Below are 25,133 nucleotides of genomic sequence, written 5' to 3' on the forward strand. Positions count from 1 at the left end.
TTAGTGCAAAATTGCCAGCAGCAACTTTCTGAAGTCCCCAGAGGTGTCAGATCGGACAGCTTCAGCTAACGGCTTCTTGTACATTTGCTGGAACTTCTCCTTTATTGCTGGCAGGTCGCTCTGAGGAGACACCAAGAGCCTCTTTAGAAGAGTGGTGAATGTTCTGAGTAAAATGCCCTGCTCCTACCAGCGACCCTGGGGTCTGATTCAAGGACCACCACACCCAGTGGGAGTAGGAGAAGAGAATGCAGGAGGTCTAAAAATCTTGGAGGACTTTCAGCTTGACATTCAGATTTGAGGTAAGCCCATGTCAGATGGTGGTGAGGGGATGCTAACTGTGAAGAGGACCTGCATGGAAAGCTATGCCAGGTGGCTGGGAGAATTTCTGCCCAGTGGTGCTGTGCCAGCACAGCCTTGGTACTGGAAAAACTCACACAGGTAGCTGTGAAGTCCTGAGGTCATCCCATGGTGGCAAACAGGGAAAGAGGCACTTCCTAGGAGAATGGCTAAAAGTGTTTTGTTCCACCCATAGAGGTAATTTTCCGGTTACTAGGCAGGGGGAGAAATAAACTCCTTGTCTTGAGCTTTCTTGTGAAAAGACACCTAAAGCACAGTTCTGATCTTTATCACTGTGGGTTTTAAATGTTATAATGACTGGACTGTGTCTTAATAGAGAGAATACCCTGGAGCCTAATTTTCCACACTGTGGATCATAGAGAAGTATGCTTTCCTCATCCCTATGAGAAGCTCCTCCTCTGTGTTAGTTGAAACAGCCATGGGGTTACAACCTACACAGCTTAGAAGGAAGATTTAAAGACTGTGCTTAAATATCTCAAATGTCTTGTGAAATTTTGTGCTCCTTAAAATGACAATTAACTCCTTTGGCATTTTATTTTTCTTTTCTCCTCCCCATCTGTTTTTCCCAGCTGGAATCCGAGAAAATTGGCAACATATGTTTATAAGCAATTCTCAAATTGGGAACTACTGCTTTATCATTAATTAACTAGGAATTACTTTTACACATCCTACTGGGGCCAGACCTCCCCATGGGTTGGTTTTAACCAGGTACAGTTGACTCCACTTGAAATTGCCTGCATGCTTCCTGGTTTAGTTCCTTTGAAAACAGAAATAGATGCAATATCAAAATTAGAGTTGCCTGGGTACAGAAGCAGAGTGTGACCACTGATGTCACTGGGCTGAAAAAGGTTTGCTGAGCACATGATCTATCAGGACTCTCTCCATACCCTCTACATTTGTATTTCTCCCAGAGCTGATGTGAGGCATTACAGGACACAGGGTACCCTACCTCAGCCCTGGTCACAAGGATGCGAATCAAGGTGTCTTCATCAGTCCCAGCTCCTTTCATCGACTTGTGCAGAAGTGTGGCAAAGTAACCTGGGCAGTCTTTGGCACAGCTGACTAAAGAAAACAGTAAGAAGCCTCATTACACTTGTACATTTGCAGTTTGTGATACAACTTCAAGCAGAATTAAATAAGTAAGAAAGAAAAGGAAACTCCAGTGTTTATGCTTAGACATATGAGATGGCAGGGCTTTTATTCCAAGACTGATCTGCTGTCAGTATGCAAGGAGAAATCTTGGAGTCTGAATGGGGATGTACATTTTTCCACAAGGAAAGTGTTACACAGTGAGATTACCAGCACTGAGTACTCTGCCATTCCACAATGAAAATTACATGAATGAGAATGAGCATTTGCCCCTATGGGGTTCCTCTTGCCCGTCTATTCTTGAGGTAGCTGCTCATTCTGCAGATCACAGGAGGAAGATCTGGGAGAGCCTAGATCCAGATGGATAACAGCAATACCAGTAAGATAACCAGAGACAGGGCACAGGCGTAAATACCAGTCAAAGTCAACCCTAGTGCTAAATTGCTGTCAAGGACCCTGTACATTTTTGTGGTGGCTGGCTAGCACACTTCTCATGATGCCCAAGCATCTGCTAGAAGTTATCACCAGCCATGGTCCCAGCGCCAGCTTGGAGGTGGCCACCCTGTGTTAGAGGGCAAATAATTTAGCTGTGTGGAAAGGAGCTGTGTCTAGCAAGTTTCATTTTTAAAACCAAGGAGTCCTAATCACTACTGAAAAATCTCTTTTTTTTCTGGCAGATATGTCAGCTCAGTTTAGGGGTATCTTGATGGCTGTTGCCAGGCTGTATACAGACCCCCAACAACCAATGTCAGGCAATGGCAAGAACTAGAAAAGGAAGGTCTTGAAACAATTGCTTTTTACCTAGAGTCAGATAAGCCTTCTCCAGATCTCCAGATGTTTCACTTTTAATGGAGTCTTCTATGTCCTTCCCACACACCTATGGGAACAAAAAGGAGCCATAAGAGCTTCTGTCTGTACATGTCTTCCCACTGTCCAAACCAGCATCAGACTCGGGATCCAATGGCAAAAGGTCAATCCAGATCCTTTAGAGCCTTTCCAACAGAGTAATTTGAGGGCAAGTGAAGTTCTCCTCCAGTGTAAGTGCTCACAGATCCACTGGCACCAAGAGAAGGTCTATGCAGCCAGGTAAGGCACAGTGGTTAAGAGATGGATAACCTACATTATGCAGTCCCAGGTATCTGACAGCTTTAGGACAAAGAAGCTGCAGCTTCTTCTTGAGTGACCCCTGGTTGGGAGAAACTGTTTGACCTTTCTCTATCCCCTCTATCAAAGGCTCTGGATGGCTCCCACACAAATAAGATAATTTTTGGAACTTTACCAACTCTATGAAGTTTTGTTACTTATTGTCTTTGGCTTCCCAGGCAAAGTTTACAAGCACCGCAGTTGTCCCAAAGTTTTTGTATTTTTCTGTAGGGAAGGGGAGAAGCAGACTTGTCTCTTCAAAACAGAGTTTATCCTGACTTTTGTGAATTTCAGGAATCTCAAAGGCTTTTACTTTGCTCTGCTTTGCCTATCAGGACGTCTCTGCATGATTCAAGACTGACTTTTAGGTCAGAGCTGGGAAACGGTATGTACAAGGCAGCATGGGCACCATGTGAGGCTTTAGGGCTTAAGTTCTGCAAACTACCAACCTGGTTTAGCTCTTGCCCTATATATATCTCCAGCTGAAGAGAAGGGCATGTTTGCAAGATTTGGGCTCTAATCTTGGCCTACTTTGAGTGCAGCCAGGCAGGATGTGGTGGATTGGTTTGGGCAACCCGATCTGCTTGGCTTTAGGAATCAAAAAGCCAAGGTAGCTTGGCTATTGGAGCATTTAACTGAACCCCTAGGGTTTGGGCCACTGCAAGGGAGAGAGTATCCGGTTTGTGACCGGGTTTGTTCTCCTGCCAGCAACAACCCAAAACTTGGATTAAGCTGCAAACTTTTTTCTAACTATTGGTTCTTTATTATGCTGACACTGAAATATGGCTTTGACTGGAGCTCTTTTCATCTTCAGTGCCTAAGGCTACAGTTTTCTGATGAACTCAAGAGTTCAGGACTGTGAGCCAGAGGCTGGAGGGGAACCCTTTCCTGAGAATGAATGTCACTGCTGAGCTTCCACTTTGCTGCCAGGAGAAGGACCTTGGATCTCCCATTGCTTTGACTTTCTGAGGTATTTTCCAACCAAGACATCTCCATATCAGGTCAGGTTCAGGTCCAAGCATGAGTAAAATGTCCCTGCTGGTGACACAGGGAGAAGTGCTAAACAGCCAGGATCCTGCTGCCTGCTTTGCCTTATGTTTGGAGACAGGGGAAAGCACAGCAAAGCACCTGCACAGGCCACCTGCCCAGTGTGGGCAGAGAGGAAAAGGCTGGAGATAAGCTTCTCCTCAGCCAATATGAGCGTGTGAAGTGGGGGGAACAGGAGGAGATACTTTGCCAGGCTCTATTTAGGAGAAGGAGGGGAAAAGACCAGAAAAGCAAATCCTTCCTTCAGGGCAGGTATTTGTGAACCTGTCCCTTTGCTGCAGGAGGAGGGGTACCTACTGCTGTGCAGCTGTGGGAAGGAACAGACATTGTGACATTTATTTGACTGAATATTGTGTAGGTTATGAAGGGGAATGGGTCCTTCACTGGCAGAGATACAGCTTCTCCTGTAAAACACCTATCCTGTAAGCTTGGGATACAGTTGTATAAGTATGTTTTGCAAGATTCTTAAAGCATTCAAGAAGTTATAAAATGGCAGATAAAGGCTTGTCCACTACATAGAATCATTTAGGGTGGAAAAGGCTCTTCAGATCATTATATGTCATTGTAGGGTCTGCACCTATATGTCAGGGCCTATGCAACCCACATTGCAGAAGATAATAACTCACCTTCTCATAGGCTTGAAAAGTAGCTCTCAGCTGGCTATAGCTTCTCTTTGCTAGGACCACATTGAAAGCCAGCTCCTCTGTTCCCCAACGGCCTTCTCCTGCCTTCAAAATCACATGTTATTCCTTGGAAGCACTTGTTTATACACACTAGAGACACGAAGTCAGCCAGAGCCCTTGATTCACCAAGCTCCAGCCCCTGCACCCCTTGGTTGGTGTGTTTAGTCCCCCCGAGGCAGCCCTTGCTGCGCAGCACGGGGGAAAAGGGATTTGTGCACAATTGCACTTACTTTATACAGATCTGAGGCATCTTGCTCTGCAAGCTCTGCATTGACCTGTTGGGTCTCATCTCGGGTTGCCTGCAGAAAAGGAGATAACCGTAAAAAACACCAGACCAGGTGCTGGTTACATTTCAGCTCGTGGCCCTGGCAGATATTTTGGTTGGAGTTCTGCTGCCATCTGCTGACACGAGCCCGGTGATGGGCACGGTGGGACTCGGGTTCACCGCAGCCCCTGGGTTCGCTGCCTTCAGACGTGAACCCTCTGTGTAGGGCTTATCCCCCAGCCTTACGTGCTGTGTGCTGGGGCCCTAACGAGATTGCAACGCTGATGCCTCTGGAGCAGGAAGGTTCCCAGTACCTGCACTGAAGTGCTGATGGTTTTCACGGTGCTGGATATGCCCTGGTAACTGTGAAATGTTTTCCTGACTAACCTACATACTCTGAGCATTCACCAACATTGTCATCCCTGGGAGAAACTATGAAGGACTGATCTATGAAAAAAAAAAAAGTATTTGCCACTCCTGAAAATATACAAGAGGTTGAAGAGAGCTGTATCAATGCTTCCCAGAATGAGAATCTTAACTGTGATGCATTTAGCCATGTGACTGTTACATCTTTAAAGCTTCTTGTATTTATTCAGTCTTTTCATTTCCCAGGGTTGTCAGATCAGACTGGCCACCACACTGCATTTCTAGATGGGCTCCTATTTTTCTTAGTTATAATGTATCTTTATGACAATATTGATTTTCTGCTTTATTTCATGAAAGGGGTTTAAAATAAAGTCTGTTCTAATGGAAAACACGCTTTTTTTATGAATGAAAAACTAACATAACAACAATCTCTTTCATAGTTGTTCTGTATCTATCTGAATTCTAAAATGCTTAGCTGAGATGGAAGTAAGATTTCCTGGTTTTGGGCAAAATTCAGAATAATGGGCCCATGACATCAAATGAGTATTCTAGCCTTTACCATGGTATAAATAACAGGGAAACAATCCTGTTATTTTCAAATGATCAATATTTATAAAATTATCTCTGGCTTCATAAACTAAAATTGTACATATTAAAAAGCCATAGATACGAAAGGCTCCTATACTGAAGAATGCCTTTTGTTTACTGTAAATACCTCATTATTATTTTACATATCATAACTGCAGTATTATAAATACCAGCCAATACTTATTATGATTACTCAGGGGAAAAAAGGAAATATCTCTGTCAGGCAGCTGCATAAGAGGAAAGTCCCCAGCCTTACCTCTAGCACCATGACTAATATCTTCTGTAGGGAGCCACTGGTGTCACTTTTAACATCAGATTCTAGATCCCTATCAAACACTGGGAAGAAAAAAAATCTGTGAGAGTTCAACCAGTGAGAAAGGATTTAAATGAAGGTGTTTGAAAGACAAAACTACTTACAACGTTTGTAGGCCTCCTTTATGTTTACAATTTCCTAGGAAAACAAAAAAATAAATAAAGTAATAATCAAATAAATAAATAAAATAAAGAAATCTTATTAATTATTAAATAAATGAGTAGACAAAACACCAACAAGTCAGCACCATGCCTGTACTGTATGAGGCATAGCAACCAGAGGGGTGGGAGAAGCCATGAATTCCCAGTCCCCCACTGAGGACAGCACTTTGAGGGGTGCGTGACTCGTGCAGGTGTCCTTCTGGTTTTCCCTGCATTTAGGCAAGAGCTAATGGTTTTTTTCACTAGGGTTGTGCTCCTGTACCTCTGAACCATCAGAGCAGTGCCAAAGCTGCCTTTAACATGTATCCAGGGATTTTCTCACCAATGTTGCCTTGAGTAAGTTAAAGGAAGGAATTTGAATTATATTGGTCTTAAATCCTTTTAGAGTTTCAGCTCTGGTATGGCAATCGTATTGCTGCAAACACTGGCAAGAGGCACTTCAGCCATGGAAGCTGGTCTGATCCCTCCTCCTCCTCCCAGGGATGCTCTTGGTGAGCTCTTTGCCCTGCTGCCTAGGGAAGGTCACAGATGGTGTCCCAACCTTATTGTTTCGTGTGCAGAGAATCTCAATCAGGAGTGGCTCATCTGTCCCAGCACCCTTCATCGCCTTCCGAAGCTCTCGGGCCTCGTACTCGCAGGGCAGGTCCAGCAAAGCCAGAACAGCCTTTTCAAAATTCCCACTCAGGTCTCCCTTCAGGTCCTCTTCCATCTCCTGTGGGGACAGTCATGAGGGTTAGTGCAAAAGCTGAGGTGAGATTAGAGGATTTCTTAATTTGTTTCAGGAAATCTAATGATTTAAAAGCTCCTTCTGTACCAAAAAGTGACAAAACATTTTTTAAAAGGCCTTAAAATACACAGGCTTTTCTTTTTCAAAATAATTTCCCTAAAAATTTTGGTTTTAGATTGACTGAAATGATTGTCCCATCTTCAAATACCAGCCAGTATCAGTCCAGTTATGATTCTTACATGAGTAAACAAATGCAAACTAGTGTTTTGAAAAGCTTAACAGGAGTTTACTCTGAAGCAAAATGCAGAAGCTTCCTGCTTTAAGAGAGCTGCCACACAGGGGATCAAACTAAGAACCTTCTCTGTTAGTTTTGGTTAAAACAGACTTACTGGAAAAAGCAGCAGATTTCTGCAAGGTGCTTTTGTGCCAAGCAAACAGCAGGTTTTTTTACATACACACACACACACACACACATGCACAGAGAGAAGAAAAAAAGCAACCTTCTTTGATGTGATCTACTTAATTAAAAATTTACTAAGACCCTGGAGAAGAGCTGGCTAGTGCATGCTAGCTAACCTTGAGGATGCCTGCTGAGGATGTATTTGAAGTCCTATCTGCAGTCAACATTTCCTGCAGTATAGGAAGCACTTGACAAGTTCAGAACACTGAATGAGAAGTCCAGCTCTAAGTCTATTGTTCTCAAGTTCCTCCTCACACAACCACACGTGAACACTCAACTACTCAGGTCAGAGGCTGCCATTGGTGTTGGAGCAGTGTCAACACACACACCATGAATGCTGCAAGTTCCTGGAGCAGCAGGAGTGTGAGGTGGTACCACTCGTGCCTCCTTCCTGAGAGGTTCAGGCTGCCCAGGCAAGCAAGAAGGGTTGCTATGAGCTGATGTCACCATGATGTCTCACAGCATTTGATAATTTCTAATGCCTATTTTTATTAACCCTCATTATAGAACAAAATCTACAGTATTTATGTAACCAAAATCTAGATCATGCTTGCTGTAAATTTTACACATAGAAGGCTTTCATTCATCTTCAGTGCTGACTTTCTTATTGATGCTGATTAATGAGCAAGCAGACACTAAGAAAATACCAATTTAATAATAAGGTCTGCAGGATTCAGCTGTTTACTAAAATAACATATTTCTTACACACAGAATCATTACAGCAGTTTATGCTTCCTCCTGCAGAAATCAAGTGCCCAATGAAACTTCTTAGTTTTGCAACATGTTCTACTTCATCACTGGGAGAAATCAATATTACTTCTATTAAACTCAATAAAAATATAGTTGTGCAAGATCAAATAGTTCCTCTGAATTTACATCTGGACTCTGACTTAAAATTTCCCTTTTATATTAACTTATTGTTCTGAATATGCTGAAGATGAACACAAGCTGAAATACTTTCTATTTCAGTTATGAATTATTTTCTAGCTCTCCCAGCTTTGATTAAAATGCTCTGATCTGGTTAAGGCTGACTTCAAGAAGACTCTGAGGCCTAAAGTTAGAAATATAATCGGTATTTTAGGAGATAAAATAAATAGCTGAATCAGAAAGTAACTGCTGTCCCCCTTAAGTCCACTATGCCCTTGATATTTTCAAAAGCAGAGGCCTGTAGGCTGTATTTTCAGAGGCAGTGGTTTGAAACAGAGAGGCGACTTATTTCAAAATACCTTGCTATACAAAGCCTTGTACTTCTGTTTTATTTGTTGTCTCTGCTCCAATGTTCTACTTGATAAGACTTCAATAATTTTCTTCTCATTGGTTCCTGAAAAAGAAGTTGTGCATAGGGATTATATAATCAGGAATCTAATGCAGAGGAAAGAAAATGTGACCTCTAAAGAGAAAATAATTCCTGTACATATATCCCCAGTGGTTCCACCTTTAGGACTTGTAGCATCTAAGATTCTTTTGAGGATAATTTTAACTGCAGTCAGCTACAATGTTCAGGCCATAAAATAAAAGTTCACCATCTCATGCTGTTCATATCAGGGAAATTGAGTCTTCTGTTTGAGAAGGTCAGACACTGCTCCTAAAATCAGGGTTATGCCAGTGCCCATAGGCTGACGTACACGTTTTTGGTGACAATGCTTGTTTGAGTAGTCCCAAGGCATCAGCCACCAGATCCAGTTTATTACGTGTGTGAATGCTGTGCTGGCACAACAGAATGAGGGCAGTGGGACAAGAGGCTGGGGCAGGCTAGGATGTGTTTGAATCAGCTTCATTAACCCAATGCCTGGATGTACAGCCTGTAAAAAATTGGTTTTAGTTTTGCTAAATGGAGTCAGGAAGAGGAGCTAGAACCAGCCTGGATGGTTTCAGTCTCTGCCAATGCAGAGATCAGAGTGAAGTGGGAGCGTGGGATGCCCAGGGAGGTGCAGCTGCTGTGCTGCCCATCACAGAGGGAAGCTGAACATGCAGCCCTCCTCCAGGAGAAAAGCCCTTAGTCAGCTTTGAGCTCTAACTTAGGCAATGGGTTGAAGAGGCTTACTAAAGGCAGTGACCTTGCTCTTGTACTTTTCTTGCCCTCAGTCATATAAACAGATGTTTGCACATAAACAGATGTTTGCACAAAACAGAGCTGCTGGAAGGCATTTGTTATGGCTAAAAAGAGACAGGACCTCAGTGATGTTACCTGGATGTACAAAAGACACAATAGGGCAGCTATTGCATTAACACAGGTGTCCTGGTGCACTTCCATCTCAGGGCCAGCAGCTTGACTCAGGCATTATTTCTTCAAGACGGGTATTGAAATTGAGAATGTGAGCCAGGACAGACATGTGACCCAGCATGTGATGGGCACTGCCCAAGTGCCCATAGCATATCAAGGGTTTAGATGGCAGACCAAAGGCATCATGACATATGCCAGGCCTGCTGAGGCCTGCACATCCTGCTGGTGGTCACTGCCTCATGCTGTCCGTGTGCTCTGCCATCTGATGCATTTGTGTTGCCATCCCTGGGATTTGTGCTGTGCCTCATCTCATGCTTTTAGGAGCAGGAACAAACAAGGATTTTTGAGTAGCAACCAGCACAAAGGATAAAGATACAAATTATATTGGCATTCAGCAACAGCTGATGTGCTTTCATCCCTCATATCACTATCAGGTACATGCAGGACAACTTTAGGGCATCTTGTCCAGTTCTTCCTGCTTAGATCAGAGGCAGAAGGCATGGTCCAAGTTTGAAAGGAATTATATTCCTATTTGATAATGTTGGGCTAAACTTTCAGTAGAAGAGTCCTCTGGGGAACTGTTGTTTTGAGGGGGCTCATGTGATAGGACAGGAACAGTTCCTGAAATTCAACACTTAACTAGCTGATTCTGAATGTCATTGCTATACCAGGAAGAAATGCTTAAATACATATTAACTGTGCAAAGACCTGGAGTGAATTAATAACTTATTGATCTTGTGTGCTGCCTGGATGTTCTTCCTCTACGGAACATTGTCACCTCCATGGACCTTAGGATCCCATGAAACACTATGCATTCCTCACTCACATCAGTGCAGTCAGGCAGCTTACTTCAAACTACCTCAGAAGATGGGGAGGGACAGTATTTTCAGTTAAAAATCACTGATGAATGTTGAAATCACTGTAAATTCCTTTCAGCTGATGGAGCTGCAGTGGGATCTGGTGAAATATGGAAGTGATGATGTTCTTTACTGGTCTCTGGAGGCCTGAGAAAGGATATATAACCATGACCTTAATCTGACCTGACTACCTGGACCCTGTGACTGTCAAATTAGTCTTGGCAGCTTGATGTTCCTATCATAGGGAACAAATATCATATTTACCCTCATCCTCTGGAGCCGTGCAGTTAACAAACTAGATCTTACCAGTCTTTGAGGAACAAGCTGGCTTCCCTTCCCATTTACGTTCATGGGTGTGAATGTTCTTTGAGTCAGTACGTGACAGAAAGCATAAAGATTACCTAAAACTAGTTGGAACAATTGGTTTGCCTAAGTTCATGTATATGCTCTTTATAATATTGATCTGCCCTTTGTACAAAATCCAAAAATCTACAAAATTTTTCTTACCTGCTCCTTTGCAGGCACTGTGTATTTTCTTGGCGTCTCGCTCTGCATCAAAGCCGTGATGGTGGTGTTTGTGGGTTGACTGGGAAGACAGAGGCACAACAGACACATGGGAAACAATTTTGCATTAGAATGACAGCAGTTTGTGGCAGGTTCTTGCTTGATCTTTGTTCCCACCATCTAAACCTTGAAGTTCAGGCTGAGCTTTGCTGAAATACTGTATCTATCCCTAGGGCTCCTGGAATGGATCCACAAATAGCTGTCACCACATAAAAAACAGAGTGGTCTATATAACTTTGTCACCATATTTATATATGTATATGTCACTATACATAACATGTCACCACATGACACACATGACCGTATAACATGATATATAACTTTGTTCTGCCAGTTCTGGCTTATTCAAATAATTTAAAGGTAATAACTTCATACCAGGCATCTTCATGCCAGATCAAATATTATTGGTTTGTACCACTTTAACAACAGGCCAATACAAACACCTTATCAGAAGCAGGACCTATCTCTGCAGTACAGTTGTAAGTACTGGGAGCTTAAAATCACAATCATCTGAATAAAAACTTGTCCCCAAACCCTTTCTTGTATTGATGCATTCATGAAAACAAGATAATTGGAGATATATAATGTGATAAATCTGGGGGGTTTTGTTTTTGCTGGGGAGGTTTTTCGTTTATTTTTTTAATTTGGCAAAAATGTGGCTACCTTGAGCTAAATTTACAGGGACAGGATAATAACTCAAAGTCCACATCCACAGCAGCAGTTTACAGCCTGACATATCAATGTAAACAGAAAACCATGTCTGCTCCTAATCTGACAAGCTGTGAGTCACATGGGCTGAAATTCTGGTACACCCTTCATTCTGCTGTTTCTCAGAAAAGGGTAGAATTGTTTGAGACCACAATGACAGCAAGAATTTCAGCTCCCTTTATATGATTAATCAGATATTTTAAATGCCCAAACTCCAAAACAGTAGTAGAAAATAGGTCCTGGGCTCCGAAATCAAGTCAGTATGCACTCAAGTCAGTATGCACACAAATCAGTATGCACACCATGGACTCAGGGGTCTAAGTGGGCACTGGCAGTGCTTTGGCATTTCCACTCAAATAGCAACATGTGGATCGGGCTTCTTGCTTGCAGGGCTGCCAGGTACTGGCACCACCACTGTTAATTAAGAGTTATGATACTGCAGGGCATGGCAGTCTGCTTTGAAGCCCTTCTGAAAATGCCACCAGCCTGCTGAGGAGCCGAAGAGGTTAAATGGCTGATTAACCTCCTGGTCTCTGGGGATTGCACAGGGCAGGGATCACTCCTGAAAGACATTAGGCAGGACATCATTCTGCTTGTGGAGTAAAGAGAATTTAGCCACGTGGCTGTGGGCTGTGCTCTGCTATGTAGCCATCTGTCCAGAGAACATGTTTTATTTACAAGTACAGTTACAACCTGAAAGTCTGTTTGCTGGTATGCTCCAAAAGTTTCATGCTGTCATCTACTAGTTCTGGTGAAAGAGCTGCAACTCTGGCTAAAGGGGTCGTCTGTCAAAAGGCAAAGGGTCAGTTCTCAAGGAGAAAAACCCAAATCCAGTCCCTACACTGCTTTACCAATGTACCTTCGTGATTGACTGAAGCCAGTTAGGTACCTGGCTTTTTCAATGCAGTTAGCAGCTAGAATACAACCTACTGCTAATGGTAGCTGAAACTGAAAATTTTTACAACCATAACAATTAGTAAGGTACTGTAACAATGCAATAACTTTGCTTCATCTCTACAGCACAAGGTAACACTTTGATTGCCATCATTAATGACAAATGTTGCTTTTAAAGATGTATCCTACTGTATGCTCACACACAAGTGAGAGCCTTTCAAACAAGGTACAAATAGTTGCATATAAGTAAGTAATATTTTCTAGTGAGAGATTTTATTTAACAGTATTCAAATTTCCCAGGAGTTTCGGTCAAAATGGAAAGGGAAAAACAAAGTTAGAAAGCAGATGCACTGATAACTATTTGAAATTAATTCCATTCACAGTTTTCTATTATGGCATCTCCTTAGATGGCATCGTGTACAAAGGAAATCTACTGACAGGCTGAGAGAGCTGGCGTTCAGCATGGAGAAGAGAAGGCTCCAGGGAAATACCATTATTTTGGCTCAGTACTGTTGGTATGCTTATGGTTGATCTTGCTGTCTGTGTTAGGCAGCCAGTACTGAAGTTATTCTAGAGTTGTTTGCAAAGTAAACCAAAAAAGACCAAAGAAGCAGCTGAAAAATCAGAAAAAAGGGGAAAATTCTGTAGCACAAAATACAGAGAAAAGTGCTAACATATCAAATGTAGACATTTGACTACTTTGCAGTTATCCAAGTGCTATTCTAATTTATAGACTCTCAGATTCCCTGCAGCAATAAGAGCTGAGAACTGTTGCTTCACATTCACTGCCTCCTGACCTGGGACAGAAGGTGCAGTGGTGAGAAATGAAGAAGAAAAAGGCTTCATCTGGGATTCTCTCCCACTTTTCAGACATTCAGCCTGGACAGAAACACCTACACAAACACACAAAGGCAGGAGCTGGGTTGTTCTTTGCTTTGCCTTGCCCACCAGCAGTGCTGGGCTGTGGGAATTGCCCTTATCATGCTCGTGCTGCTGCCTCTGCAGCTCCCACTGCCCCAACCCTACTGCAGGTGCACCTGATCATGGTAAGGTCATGGCAGGGCATTGAGAGAGTGGTTTTCTCTCTCCTGCCTTGATGGCTGGTCAGTTATCCTCAGGTTTAGTGAGCCACTAATTCCTAGGTACAACTTGTATTGTAGGTGTTGTGTTTGTGTGTAGCACAGGTGCAATAGGCAGGAAAATGGTACCACCAGAAACTGAAATAGCCTTGTAGATTTATGATTATTCATAAAGACATAAATACAGAAAGACTTATTTTCAAGGGAAAAATCATGCAGAAAGGAAGGAAGGCCTGTTGCGATGTTCAGGACATGCTTGTTTTAAAGCACCAGAGGAATTTATTGAGTCAGCTCTGCTAAAGCCTCCATCTTCAAATAAATCATTGCAAAACATTAAATGATGTGCCTGGGGGATACCATTCCTATAGTACTGTGTGTAATACTAGCATCAGCTTTATAGAGAGAAATCTGACACTGTGGGTAAGTGACTGTCAAGACCACCTCCTAGGTCATCTGAGAAAAATAATTCACTACTTGCTGAGTCCCATCCTTGACCTTCCCGCTGACATAGCTTCCCAGTGCAGGAGAGGTAGAGCTGTTTCAGAGCTGTACTCCTTACCCTGTGGATTTTGACAGGTGGATTTTCCTGTAAGGGATACATGGCAAAATCAATTGATGTTTAATACCATTTGTAACTTGTAGTCATTTTTCTTCTAAAAGTATGGGTAGAACCACTTTAATATAGTTCTTTTTTTTAGAGTTAGGACCTTAGATTTGGTTAGTTACTGACTTACAAGTGTTCTAGCTAATTTGGTGATAGCATGATGTGGAGTCTGAAATATCAGGTGGACAGACTGCAAACAGCTTTGAAGTTGGACATACGGTGTGAGGGAACTTGCTTTCACAAACTGGTCCAGCTCCATCCATTCATTTATTTAATTTTCTTCTCATTTCTCTCCAATAGTTCTATATTAATTAATGTGACCAGAGTTCTGATGGTAAAGAATATTCTTTTCACTTCCAGAATAGCTGTATTTACAGCCTGTGTTGACTTGTTTTCTCTTATCCTGAATAGTTTTTGTCTCACTCAAGCATGTTTTAGACAATAATCTGTTTCCCTTGCAGCTTTGACTAAAATTGTCACAGATTTATTTATATTAAATTGGACAGTTTATAACAGATCTAAAACTAACTTGCTTTGTTCTAACTTGCTTTCAAGCACAGAAAGTAGTTTTTCCTACTATAAATTACATCTGACTTTAGGGAGCCGTAAGATGAGTTTATAGTTGAAGATGATCTGCAATGCTTAGAGAAGCTTTGTAGATTTTTCTTTGATGTTTCAGCATGTGGAGCCCTTATGGAGCACAAATAAACAGTTTAACAAAAAGGTCAGCCAACCAAGAAGGACGTGATGGGGTGGGGGAACAAGAGCTCTTGCTGCAATACATTGCAGACACTCCTGAACAAATCTAGTATCTTCCTCAGGCTAAAGACAATTAAGCTTGCAGTAGATACAAAGTGCTCATCAGTCATTAGACAAGAACAGAAGACATACTACCATGAACATGCCAGGTAGTTTCCTGTATTGCAAAAGAGAGCCCTCCCTGAAAACACCTCATAATACAGCTTGAGCACTCACAGCTATTTTTCCATTTCTATCATCTCATGCAGATGCCACAAGCCTGCTCAGGAACAGGTTTATGAAGGAGTACTGTCAGAACAATGAGAAGAGCAGCTTTTCGGGGTGCTGGTCACTGCTGCAGCTCTAACAGAGATTGATGCTGATGATGTATAGAGATAAATGCAGGCACAGACCCTTAAAGAAAATCAGTAGGAAGAGCCAGCAGGAGTGTGGTTGCTGACCAGAGCAGATGAGATGCAGCTCTAGTAGCTGTAGGCAGAGCTCTAAAAAGAGTTGGATTGATCCAAGCATGCTAAGTGCCTACCCCAGTCTTCATTTTTGCCAGGTCCAATTTATATGCTTTATTTAGTCGATGTCTAACTTCAAGCTTCTTTTTTGGCTGCTGTTTTCATTTTTCTTTGGTTTAACAGAAATAAAAATTAAATCTCAAAGTGGTAGTACACAGAAAGGGCAGACTGACCAAGCCATGCTCTTTACAGCATTAACTCATGCACTTGAGTGGGGTCAGGAATAGAATTTGGGGCAGCGTTTAGTTGTCTAAACATAGGTCTCTGGTGCTGTTAGAGATGTCCCAGGGTAAGCTGCCTGATGCCTGTCAGACATCAGTGGTCTCCCGTGGGCCTGCACCCATCAACCTGATGTGGATGTCTCACATACCTGAGAACATTACCAGTGGATACTGGAGGTGGGCTACTCAATCGTGCCAGAGTTTTCCCACCCATTTTCTTATTCTACACACATTTAATTATGTTGACAAAAATGCATTCGAGAAAAATGAGGTTTTAAAAAGAATGACATAAACTAGTTCCATGTGCAGCAATCTGAGCTTTCCTTTCTATCAAGCAGGTGAGCACCAGCAACCTCTCTGCCTGATTTCCCAGAGATTTACAGCTCCTGTCTGCCTGATTTTGGTTCCTCTACTGCCTACTGCAGCTGAAACAATTCCTGTGGTGGACACAAGCACAATGGCCCAACACTGTGTGGATTCTCTGGTGTCTTATAAGGCTTGAGTTCATGCCTCAGTCTTTTGTTTGGGGGATTTCTAATACAGTCCCTCTCTTCTCAAGATTTCCAAGAAACATAACAGGCACTAATAATTTTGAGATTAGCACCCTACTGGTAAATTCATCTAAAGTTGTCTGGTGGGTTCAAACGTTTTTAGCTAGGATAACAGATACATATTGCAGCATCTTGCATCCTGTTTCTTTGGGAAGCCAAGTCCCAAACAATCCATAATGTCCCAAGGTGAGGACAGGAATACCGGAAAAACAAACAAACAAGTCAAAACAATTGAAAACCTATTCCAGATAGGAAGCTATAGAACCTGTTGAGATTTCTCAGTTCTTACAATGCACTGTCACTGAGCCACCAGTTCAAAGACCTTTGGGGAGCCCAGTTTCCAGCCAATGAACCATTTATCCAGCTCAGCACTGAGAGAGCTGTCAGGACTGGTTTGGGCAGAGCCTCTTACTCTTCACATATATTTAATTATTGTGGTAGGCAATGGATAAGTGAGTTGTCATCTCAAGGTGCCTTCCAGTTCTATGATTCCTGTCTTTATATTTTGTGTGGAGAAGAAAATTTATTTTCTCTATCTACCAGGAAATATTCCAAACCATCCAGTCACCTTGTTAGCATAACAAACAACAGGACCGGGGTGTGCATCTCATTGGTTAAACTGTATCTAATACACTTGGATCACAGGAGACAGCTTTTGGCAAAGCAGCACCTACATGATTAATTTTTTATAAACATACATATTACTCAAGATTAATTATTTATCTTGGCAGAAGTCTTTAATGAGCTATAATGCAACTGGAATCCAAGGTTAACTAGACTAACAGTAATGATTAGGAAAAAAAAGGGACGTGTTCTTAGATCTTGTGATTGAAACCTTCTAGTACATCACATTGTCAGGATAACATCCTGTTATCAGAAGAACCTCTGAACTCCCAGCCAAAGTAGTCTTAATGACAGCCAAAACCTCATCCCTCATCTCAAGTATTTCCGTCTGTTGAGAATAAAACACAAGAACAAACATAGGAGTAGGCTGCTGCATTTTTATCCTGATCTACTTCCAAAGACAGACTGAAAACATGATGCTACGTTTGTGCTTCATCCCTAGTCTGATTTACTAAAACAGACATTGCCAGTCATAATGATTTTTTTCACCTTGTTGCAATGCTACCTTAGGCCCCTCTGGATTGGGTCAACTTTTGGATAACAGCAGAAGACATGAGCATAACCAACTCAAACTATCCTATGATCCTATAACAATAATAGCCAGAGCCTCCTACCGCTAGATAGGGTTTATCATTCTTATATAAAAATAGTGTCACCTTATTTTAAACCTATGCATTCCTAATAGAAAGTGTATCTTACTGTTCGTGTCAATTAATGATGCAGCTGAGACTGGAATGAACACCAACAGAGACGAGGACAAACCATTTCAGTGGTAACATCCAACCTGCCCAACAAGCAACACACCTCCCTCACCCATGGCAAAGAGCCTGGAGCCACATATCACACATCTCAGAGCTGTGCATGGGAGAGCTCTCAGAGCCAGCAGGCAGATCGCCCCTCCATCAGGAGCCTCCAGCTTGCCATGGGATGGATGGATGGATGGATGGATGGATGGATGGATGGATGGATGGATGGATTGATAGATGAGGGCAAGCTGGCATTGGTACCTGGTGACCTGTGGCTGCTTTCTGTGGCAGCAAGGCCCTGGGACACCACCACAGCCCTATTCTTGTCCAGCTTGACATGGGACTGCAAACATTCCTGGGGGATAAAATGTTGACCTGCTGAGAAAGCTCAAGACCATCAATCAGAAAGGGCAAAAAAGCAGATAAAACCCATTTCATTGCAATGTGTAGGTACTCCCATGAGAAAAACTTCCAAATATTAGAGCTCTTTAATATAATGGATAAGAAAAAGAAACAAAGAGCAATTACTGGTAGGCAAGGTCAAGTCTCATCTACCTGGGAAAGGCCACTCAGGGCATGGATATCTTGTCATTAGCGGATGATGCATTCACTATCTCCTATCATCCTTCCACCAAAGTAAGGGATTCTTCTGCAAGCTCTTCTCAGTAAAGTTGAAATAATGGGGCTCAGTTATTCAGGTATGAATTTATGAGAAAGGTAAAGGCTTTTACACACAGGTCAGAGTAGATGGACACTAACATCTAAAAACAAACAGAAGCAAACAGCTGTGGTGTGTTGGTAGCAGGGCTGTATCAGCAGGCACCGGGGTTTGTGCTGTGGTAATAAGAAGGTGGGGTTGACAAACACCTTTTTGACAAATCTATTGGCAAGTGCAACCTTAAGATAACGTCCTTTTGTCCGTAAGGTTCCTTCTTCTCCTATTTTGTAAAACAGACCTCTCATTTTTGTTTCTTTGAGCATTTTTCTAAGTCAGCCACAATATGCAGCTGAAAAATTGCCATCTGCCTCCTTGCCTGCTCAGAGAATGGTATCAATGTCTCCAAATGCCATCTGCCATCTGCCACCCAGGCTGTGACTCTCCCAAATCCTTGTGGCTGTTTTATGTCAAACAGCTGCATGACAGCAACATACACTGTCAGCTAGCTTGTTCCTGATGGTTTGTTGCTATCAGAATCAAAACAACTTCTATATGAATTCTATACTGGATAATACAATACATGTAAGTTTTATGGATTAGTCAACAGCCTTTGCAATTGTAGGAACCCAGAGTGCAGAGAATATTTCTCTGCCTGTTTTGAAGGGTTCTACCCCACTGGACAACACTGTTTTTGACCTTCGTCCTTGGAGAAAATTGCCTACCCTCTGGGAAGAATTAGAATCTACACTGGTGTGAACTAGGTGATAGAGTACTATGTAAGATTGTCACAGGGTGAAAAATTCAGAGGATTTGGGCTTGCTGATATAGTAAATAGATAAAAGCAAAAAACTTCAGAATGGAGGATTGTTGTTCTCCAGACCTTCTTCTTCTTCTTCTACTCCTCCATATTCTGCAGTAGAAGTAGTTTGGGATGATTGGATAAAGAATTCCGCAGTTCCTGACTGCATGACTAGATAATTGGTAGAAAAGTAAAAATAATGTACTCTTTTAGTGACCATTGGTTAATTTACCTTTTAAAAGCCTTGAGCTTTTCTGCATTTGCCTTTTGTATTTTGCTCTGCTTCATGCTCTGCTTCGGCATGTGAATTACTGATAAGATATAATAAACAACCTGAAGACCGAGAAAATACAGAAGTCCCGTCCATCTCTCAGACTCCTGGCAAAGACTCTAAAAAGTCTCTCCCATCAAGGGAGGCATAATTACAGCACGGTCAGTGTCAGCAATGACTCTGTTACTCTTTCCAAATTGAGAGATGCAGACCTTATTTTCTACATCTGGGACTAAACATGCAGTGACAACAAGATCCTAATAAAATTAGTCACATTTACTTCTTCCTTTTAAAAACAAGTGGCAATAGTGAAGATAATTGCTCTGACAGTTATTTAAACTGCAAAATCTCTTTCTCCTACAATGTCCCTCTTGTTTCTAGTAGCTGTTAATATATCATCTAATAATACCTCGTGTTTAATTTTTTATCCAATTTATTCATGCTCACCACCATAACAAAGAAACCCATGATTAAGAGAAAAATATAAGTTTGGGATGGTTCTCTCATATCTGAATTTTATACTGTCCAGTTTTAATGTTTTCAAAAATTTTTGTGGCTGATGGAACACCTTAACACAGAGTACTTTTAAAATCAATTAGCTACCAGGGCATCATGCAGTGGGAATGCCAAAGTTGCAAAACCGCAGCTTTTATTTCTAGAGGGCTCAATCCAGATGCTTAAATACAGACACCTCTGAGATGTGTGAGATCACCCAGCACCTGTGTGGGGCTGGCAGAGGGGACGTGGGGCTGACAAGGACCTAACTCACCTGGTGGGGCTGCTGAAGCCCAGGCAGGAAAGGATGCTAGAAATCTTCAAAGACACCATGCCTGTGGTTAGACATGAGTCATGTCTCACATCACTTCCTTTGATTACTTATCTTGCAAATGGTAGCCATAAAAAATGCAAACAAATGGCTTTATTCACCACAGATAAATCTAGTATTTCAAGTTGGCAATAATTCTTTTTTATGATGGGGGCAGACTCCTTTTGTTTTATTGACCATAATACCTGGTTGGAAGACACTTGGAAAACAGCATATTTTGCCTCTTTTTTCAGCTGAGATGACAGATTTTTAACTCAAGTGTTCTTACGTCTTATTAAAAATTTGACACTCATTACCTCCACTAAGAGTTGTGATGAGTTAACCTTGATGGAACTGAACTAAATTCTTGTGTATGCCAGCACGAAAGCTAGCATGACTTCAGAACACCTACACAGGGCTCAAATACATGGGCACAATCTTTGGGAACATCATACTGACTCTTGCATGTATTTTAAAGCTCAATTATTTAAAAGGAGAAGGACTTGAAGGATGTTGCACCTCATCAGGGAAGCCCCAAGATGACATGCTTCACCCCTTGGTCCCTTCATTGTTTCTAAAATACATCTCTGCAAGACACATTATCTAAACACCATCTATACATTCACAGACACATAGAAGTGCTGTTACTATACAGATGTGCATGTTTAGTGTCCAACAAACCAACTGTGCCTATGGAACTTGGAGGTTTGTGTGTCTAACACCTTTGCACGGCACAGGAAGGAGGTGGAGGAAGTTTCAAGATACTCTCAGGTCAGCTGAGTCACCTAAAGCAGCAGTAATCAGTCTACTGCTGCTACACTAGTCACAGTTAACAATAAAGGCAGAGTCATTTTCTGGATAGCAACTGTTGAAAATTTTATAGTATTTGAAAGTAGCTAAGTTCTTGCTTGACTTAAGAATTGTGGGGCTACAAATTGCACTTTATCTGAAGCATATGGCTGTGTTGTGCAAGTCATAATGGATTACAGAGAAACCTGGAGCTAATAATCTGATAATTAGGAACAATAAATATAGATTGTAGTGAAATGTGAACAACCAGAACATTAGTAATAGAATAGGCAAAGCTAGCAGCTTAAATATTACTTAAAAGTTAATGGCTAGAGTGGGCAGCCCATAGATTGTGGTATATGAATTGTAACAGCCATATTCCAACATGGAATACAGAACTGACCAAAACTCCCACCAAAGCCAACCTCAGGGGATGCGAAGATGACCACAAACTGTTTTGGTAACAAAACAGTGAACCAATAAAGAGGGAGAAGACCCCTAATATTACCATTGGTCTGGAGTGTTGCATGAGGGATGGGAAATTTAGATTGTGAGGGTTTAATTGCCAAGGGGTTTCTTTGCTCGGGGTCCCTCTTTTGAGACACCTAAGCTTGAGCTACCAGATACCATAACTGACTTGTGCCAATGACCCACCTAATGGAGATGAGAGTCGAGTGACAAAAATTTCTTTAACAGTAACAACAGAACTTGGTAGAGTATGTTAAAACTGTTGTATGCAAAGAAGAGCATTAGAGTGCAGATACTTGGGATTTTTTTATGTTTTTGTACAACATAACTGCTTGACATATTTACATCATGTAAAACATAAATGTAGCAACTCTTTGATATTTCAGATGGATTCTATTTTTTTGTCACAAATGCATCATAATTTTTTCATGGGTAGATGCTTGTTAACACCTACTACAGCAGCACTCACAGGGCAGCCTCAGACCTAAAAGGAACAGCAAATATCTTGGATAATAAGGGACCATGGAAATGAGAAGAATCTGCCACAGCTCTTCCCCAGTGGTGGGTGGCTAAACAAGAAGTTATTTCTGTCATCTGTTGACTGTGGGCTTATGGCCAGGGACTGAACAAGAATCGACTGTCCCTGAACACTGGTCTGCCAGGGGAAGCAACAAAGAGCAATTGTTGAGCTTCGTGATGAGATAATAAAATCACGCAGGGGTAATGCTTGTACTAGGGAAACATTTCTACAAGGACAGTAATGTTCATAGGCAACACAGAAGTCCTTGTGAGTTTTGTGAGCTTATGCCCCAGAGGACTCCTCGGGCAGATATGTTCTCCAAGTTATACTTACTTTTTTACCTTCAAGTTGTCAAACCATATGGCCCACAACAACCTGCCATCCCCTTCTTAGACTATAGAGTCCTCCCTGGAAGAAGGTTTAGTCTGCTTTGCAATGACAAGATGAAACTCAAGGGTGTTGCAGAGAATCTCAAAAAATTTGAATTAACCAAAGAACTCACCCAACTCCAAGATTAATTAAACTCACAAACACCACAGAGTAACGCATAAACAGTCTTCATGGATTTTTGAGAGACAGAAGATTAAAAAAATTACACGATTTCACATAAGTAAAAATCCATCAAACTTTTCAAATCATAGAATGAAAACCATTGCTGCTATTCCCAAATTGTCCCGAAAGCATCTTCCTTGTAGCAAAGCAGTTATCTAGATTTTAAGGCGGATTGACGCTATTTGTGTTAATATTAAGGACATCAGATGTACAGATAAGCTTGATGCAAGACTGCAAACATAGAAAATAATTAAGAGACTTTAAATCGCTAAGGATATGCAGTTAAAAACATTGTTTGATTGTAGGAAAGAGTTCTGGGCTGATTTCAGAGAGCGAAAAGCACATGAAAATATGCAGATTTGGAGTTGTAATGTTGCATCAGGTGCAGCTCTTAATTGGGAGCTCAGTTTCTGAGAGAAAGGTACACTAGTGTTGGTTGGTAAATTTTTGCTGAAAGTATTTTTTTCAGTAAAATTTTAAACTTTTGTTCAAACTAACATGTTCAGGAAGATATAAATTTTGATGAAAGCTCCATTTTAAAATGAGACATTCTGATACAGCTGAAAAGTTCCATTTTAACATTCACATAGTGGAACCTTTTCACTGAAGAATTGTTAGCTTTCAATGAAAACTCCAGTTAATTATGACAGTTAAAAAAGAAGTTTTAAAACCTAAAGTCATTTGACCAAATAAAATACATCATTTGATACAGATGATTATTTTTATATTTCTCCCAGCAGAAGCTATTAAAAAAAATTAACTTCTGAAATTTCAAAGCAGACAAAATTCTGTTGTTGTATTATTCAACAGAATGAGACAACCCATTTTTACCCAGCTTTCTAGTGCCAGTATTGACCACAAAAGAGAAGCTGCCTCTGTGCATTGCAGTGCCTCCCAAAGCCACCATAAACCACAGCAAGAGGTGCTGCAGCACCACAGTGCCCCTTTCATCCTCCACAAAATAAGTGCTTACTGGCTCATCTGCTGACAACCTGGTAGCCCCTACGGCTGGTTTCCATATATCCTCTGTGAGTTTGTAAGACTGGCTCTGGAGGTTTAAAAAACACAATATATAAGACACTTATGAGCCTGCTGTTACAAAACATGAGATTAGGAGAAACAGCAAACTGCAGCTGAAATGCTCTGGTAAGAACTTCTATTTTATTTTCTGCTCTTCCAGAAGCTATTCTCTGACACATATACAGCCATTTCTCCAAGATTACCTGCAGCTTTCTAGGAACAGCAGAAAGATGCAATTCAGATGAGTCTGGGCTGAATGATGGGATTCTCTTCCAACATGGGATCACCCACCCCTGTTCCCACTGTAGCCTACAGCACAACTGGGGTGTACTGCATCCACATCCAGACTACCTAGTCCAGCATGGAATCCACCTGCTAAACCTGCCTGAGATGCAGTGCTGTGATCACTCCTGCCTTAGATACACCCCATCTGGACAGTTTAAACCTGAATGGAGTCTGTTCGCAGTTCACTTCATTCCATGCATTGTCCACTGAAAGGCCAAGACCCTCAGGAGATGCCTGTTGACCACCCTATGTGTGTGTGTCCTGTGCAGCAGGAGCCTTCTTGGCCTTGTTTCCTGTGCACAGGTAGGATTGCTGGATACAGGCAGTGTTGCTGAACTGCTCACTCCTCTCCCCTTAGGCAAAAAGCCAGTCTGCAAAGAGATGGTGTTGAGATGGGACCATCCTTCCATTCACAGGGAGACAAAAAGCTCCTTGGATCTGTAGCTGGAACTTTGTGCAAATGGTACGGGGTGTCTTGCTCAGTCTGCCAAAGAAAATGTCCTCAGGAGCTGGTCCAAAAGCATCAGAACCTTGGCATGCCTCCAGGCCTTGCTGAATTTGGATTTAAAAAATAGTTACATGATAATATAACTCTTAAGAAATGAATGTCACTTTAGCCTGTATCAGCAAGCAGGCTATCTTCTACTGATCCATACTGTGAAACTGCAGGTTCTCAGCATTCAAGAAGAAAATTCACTGCTGAATAAATATTGCTTTTATCCACTAGTTTCAAAATTGGAGCTAAGACCCGCAGCTTCTTCAGCACAAGCCACCTAACTTGCACCGGAACCAATCATTCACAGCTGTCACACAAAAGCTTTTGACAATCAGGTCATTTTGAGGTTAAATGTCTTCATGCAGAAATGCAAATGTTAGTAAAAATTGTCTCAGTCAAAAGTCATACGGTAATTTGATGCAGTAAATCCCGACACCTGGATTTTAATCAGGCCCTTCTGGGAGCACTACACTTTGAGATTACTCCTGTCCCTATTGTTCTGTGATAAACAGCCAAATTTTGAAAGTATTGGCCTTTGAGACAGGAAGTTTTTCATATATCTTTAGGGAATTATTTTAGTGTTCAGAATGTTCCAACACAAATTTGCTAAACTAACTGAAATTGGTTTTCCCAGGACATCCTGTGCATCATTTATTTTTCTCAAAATGAAAGTGTTGCCCTGTTTAAGCCACAAAGAGCATTAAAACACTCAGGACTTGTGTGTTGCAGTAATAATTTCATTATTCATGTACTGTAGTGACGCAATGTTACCAGCTGCATACAAGTTTCCCCCACAAAGTAGATTTTGAGTTTAAATCTTCACTTGCAGCTGTATTAATGCCATACAAAGTGAAAATTGACAAAAATAAAACCAGGAAATAATTGCATTCTTGACAATCCAAATTAAGTAACTACTTACATGTGAACTGCCCAT

The 25,133-nt window shown here is 41.6% G+C and overlaps 1 protein-coding gene across 1 annotated transcript; it reads right to left on the bottom strand.

Annotated features, from left to right (window-relative positions):
• ANXA13 (annexin A13) lies at positions 1–25,133 on the bottom strand (the record flags this gene model as incomplete). Its single annotated transcript, XM_082296278.1, has 12 exons — positions 1–120; positions 1,307–1,419; positions 2,248–2,323; positions 4,263–4,364; positions 4,550–4,618; positions 5,795–5,874; positions 5,956–5,989; positions 6,554–6,724; positions 8,426–8,520; positions 10,788–10,866; positions 23,372–23,446; positions 25,119–25,133. The coding sequence occupies 12 exons, from the start codon at positions 25,131–25,133 to the stop codon at positions 1–3; spliced, it is 1,029 nt and encodes a 342-aa protein (XP_082152404.1).

The sequence above is a fragment of the Coloeus monedula genome (assembly GCF_965178545.1).
Source record: "Coloeus monedula genome assembly, chromosome: 1".
Classification (NCBI taxonomy): Eukaryota; Metazoa; Chordata; class Aves; order Passeriformes; family Corvidae; genus Coloeus; species Coloeus monedula.